This window comes from Oncorhynchus mykiss, chromosome 26, assembly GCF_057628025.1.
Source record: "Oncorhynchus mykiss isolate SJ-2025 chromosome 26, ASM5762802v1, whole genome shotgun sequence".
NCBI classification, from domain to species: Eukaryota; Metazoa; Chordata; class Actinopteri; order Salmoniformes; family Salmonidae; genus Oncorhynchus; species Oncorhynchus mykiss.
In genome coordinates, this window is record NC_143047.1 from 17,222,211 (window position 1) to 17,225,792 (window position 3,582).

Consider the following 3,582-nt stretch of genomic DNA (forward strand, 5'->3'; position numbering starts at 1 on the left):
GAAGTAGAGCCAGAGGTAATGCTCTGACATTAGCTTCACAAACAAACCTGATGATGTTATTTGTGACAGTCTGAATGCATCTGCAGCTCTGGTTTTATAGCTACAATCCTCACACTGCTCAACAGACAACGCCCAGCCTCTGATTACAGCTGATGCTGGTTTGATCTAGTGTTCAGGGATGTGTTAAGAGTACACTATAGCAGGGGTACAGTAGAGGGGGGGGGGGGGGTGATCCTCTTATGAGACCCTGGCTAAGAGGGACTGGATCTGAAGCCTGACTGAAGACCAGTCAACAGTGAAATACAGTAGCATCATGCGATACCCCACCTGGGCCAGACAGCAAGCCTCACACTCGCTATTGTGGGGAAATGCAATGTAATGCCATACTACTGTGTCTCTCTGTCAAAGGCATCTTTGCTGCTTCTCCCTGTGTGGTTTATGTCAGAGGAAGTTTTCACCCCTGGAATCGCCTGACGCCCATGGATATGAGCCCAAATCCTTCATGCCTTCCCTGGCCTTTCTCACTCACACTGGGGCACAAACGTCCTGTATGTATCCCTGATCCGTTATGTACTGTACAGGCTCTGGTTTACTCTGTGTGAGCCCAGCATCTGCTTGGAGTTTTCATCCCATTGCGTAACGCTGCATGCCACCCCTTACCCTACCCACCGTCTCTCTCAAGCACACATGCAAGCAAGGGCATGAACACACACACACACACACACACACACACACACACACACACATACATCCTATACTTTTCACTCTTCCCAAACTCTTTCCTGATGCATACAATTTGCAGACTTAGTATTGATTAAGCAAGGCAAAGTCATTTTCTGCACATTTCAATGAAGCAATTGCACATAAGCTTTGTAAATTATGTTTATTTTAGTATGTCATACACCCTTCATATTTAAGACTCATCAGTGTGTCCACAAAATCACATTCCAACCAGAATTAGCACTTGTGCAGTGTTACATTTAGCATGGTCTATTTTAAGTCTGTTTAGTCTTGCAAACACAAAGACTTCCATTCCTTAATTAACCAATAATAATCTGACCAATAACACTGAGTTGTCTTATCCGGGCACAGGTTTTTTTTATAGAGAAAAGGCAGCAAAATATGTGAATAGCTATAAGTGCGTATATATAAGTGATCAAGTATTTTGACTCTGTAAACTACATATTAGTCAATACATTTTGGGACATTTTTTAATACATTGTATTTTTTTTGTGGGGATATACTCTATGTCAGATCCCTGAGTTGTTTGACATACAGTAATTATGTCCCATAATTGTCAATAGAATTTGAAGCATCCTGGCAATTTATACCAATGACTCGCACACAGGTGGGTTATCCGAGTCCTGACTGTGCATGGAGCTCAGGCCAGTGTCTGAGTCGTCATCGTTGGCATTGCATGTCTTTGAAAGCCCCCTGGCTTGCTCCACCCACTCGCTTTTCGTCTCCAGGGGACGCATCATTGCTGCCTCAGTAACCACAGAGTTGCAGTCATTGTCCTCGCTTGGTGTCTCGTCATCCTCTATATACAACGAGTTCACTTTCTCCAGCAAATCCCGTATCTCCTTTTCTTTCGCCCCCCAAATATCCTGGGTTACATTCAAATCATTCCTAATAGCCTCCAAATCCGTGTTCAAGCGCAGTCCAATGTATAAACTAGTATCCAGCTGCGTTTTGATCCTCTCCTCCTCCAGAAGCAAATCGTTATCGAATGATGTATCAGCCTCGAGGGCTAAAGTGTCTGTGTGTGTCGCATGGGCTGTTGATACCCACATAGCGGTCTCTACCGCGCTGGGTTTCACCTCTTTACTTGACAGCTCCTCTTGCCTTCGCTTCATCCACCTCTGATTCAGTTCCTCTTGGATCTCCACAGTAATGCTGTCCAGGAGCGCTTCGTGCTCAGCCAATTCATCCTGAAGTCTAATCACCTCCTCACACCGTTGGGCATACTCCTCAAACTGGGCAACAGCCTCCGCCGAGCACGGCTTCTCACCCTCCTGCTTGGAGAGCCCTTCAGAATGCGCACCCACTAAGTATGTGTCCTGCACGTAATTAATCCCATGCATTTTCATCCTGTCAAAATGAACTTTAGCTTCATACATTTCTATCTCTCTGTCCAGTTCTTTAATTCTCTGGATCTGTTGGCGGATTGTGTGGTCATGGGATATGACCAGGTGAACCAAAGTTTCCATTTTCTCCCCAGTGGGCGCATCCTTGGACACGGTTTGCGCCTTCTTTTTATTTATTTTATCCAACTTTCTGAAAGCTTTCCTAACAATCCGACGTTGTTTCTCGGGTGAGAAGCCCATGGTGGCTCTTGCTGTCCCCTTGTAAATGCACGGGCTCTCCTTGCTGAGCACCACACGGGCCTCTGCGCTCCGGGGTCCATGGTTAGCCAAAGAAGCCTCATTTTTAACCAACACAAACCGCACGTTCTCCTGTTCCTCTCCCCACGCGCCCCAAAGTCTAAGGATCTTCGTTTTATTGGGCAAAATTCTCTCAGATCCTCTCCATTTTTCTACGATGCAATAGGACTGGGGTGATCCCGAGAGCATGGCTACAGAGACACATTGTTGCAAGTTTTGATCCTCTAGGAGCACATTGACCACATCTGCACAGGTGGTGCGCTTTGACAGTCCGGAGACAAGCTTCTCCTCTCGGCAAACCCATACAGATATCTTACTTTCCTTGGACTCCATCATAAACTAAAACTAAACCTTTTCCCCCTTTTAGATAACTATTCAAATTACGTTTTTTGAGGATGGAAACGGATTGGAAAATAGTTTTGTCATTTAAGTGCTAAATTAATTGTACATCCGCATACGTTAGAATAAAAAGCAACATCCAACATTCTGAGATAAATTGTTCATTTTACGCGTTCCCTCAAGTAGTTGGTAGCGTATGGGAAGTCCTTGCTGTCGCTGTTTGCTCTGTGTCCAAGTAAGCACACTCAACTGCGCTCTTTGAGCGCTGTGCTTACAACCGGAGACTCGCTCTGATTTGATCACATGACAACTGTACAGTTTCAAAACTCAACAAGTAACACCGCCCATACAGTTTGTTACTCTCCAGGGGACCTGATTGCGTATTTTGATAAAACGTGATAACAATGTGTATTTAACTAAGCAAGTCAGTTAAGAACAAATTCTTATTTATAATGACGGCCTCGGAACAGTGCCTTGTTCAGGGGCAGAACGACAGATTTTTACCTTGTCAGCTCTGGCATTCGATCTAGCAACCTTTCGGTTAATGGCCCAACGGTATAACCACTAGGCTACCTACCACCCCAATAACAATAACAACACTATTATCCATGAATAACAACAACAAACGACTAATACTACAACTAATAATGATAACAATAACTACCACATCAATAACAGTACTGATATGTAAAATTCGAAAAATACTTAGAATTATAATTGTATAAATGCACGTGTATTATTATTACTAATATTAATTTATAATAATTTACTGTAGTAAATGTTTATGAATGAGACCCAATGTGTAGGCCTATTCATTTTTCATTTCACCACTCAGGTAAACATCATATTACATCATGTG

General features: G+C 43.6%; 1 protein-coding gene across 1 annotated transcript; it reads right to left on the reverse strand.

The window, feature by feature from the left end:
- Positions 1–869: 869 nt before the first annotated feature.
- LOC110506489 (ras association domain-containing protein 10) lies at positions 870–3,009 on the reverse strand. Its single transcript, XM_021586133.3, has one exon. The coding sequence runs from the start codon at positions 2,718–2,720 to the stop codon at positions 1,326–1,328; it is 1,395 nt and encodes a 464-aa protein (XP_021441808.3). The 5' UTR covers positions 2,721–3,009; the 3' UTR covers positions 870–1,325.
- Positions 3,010–3,582: the final 573 nt, after the last annotated feature.

Bases quoted from the DNA above. Each gene is read 5' to 3' on its own strand.
- LOC110506489 (XM_021586133.3), bottom strand. From the start codon at position 2,720: ATGATGGAGTCCAAGGAAAGTAAGATATCTGTATGGGTTTGCCGAGAG.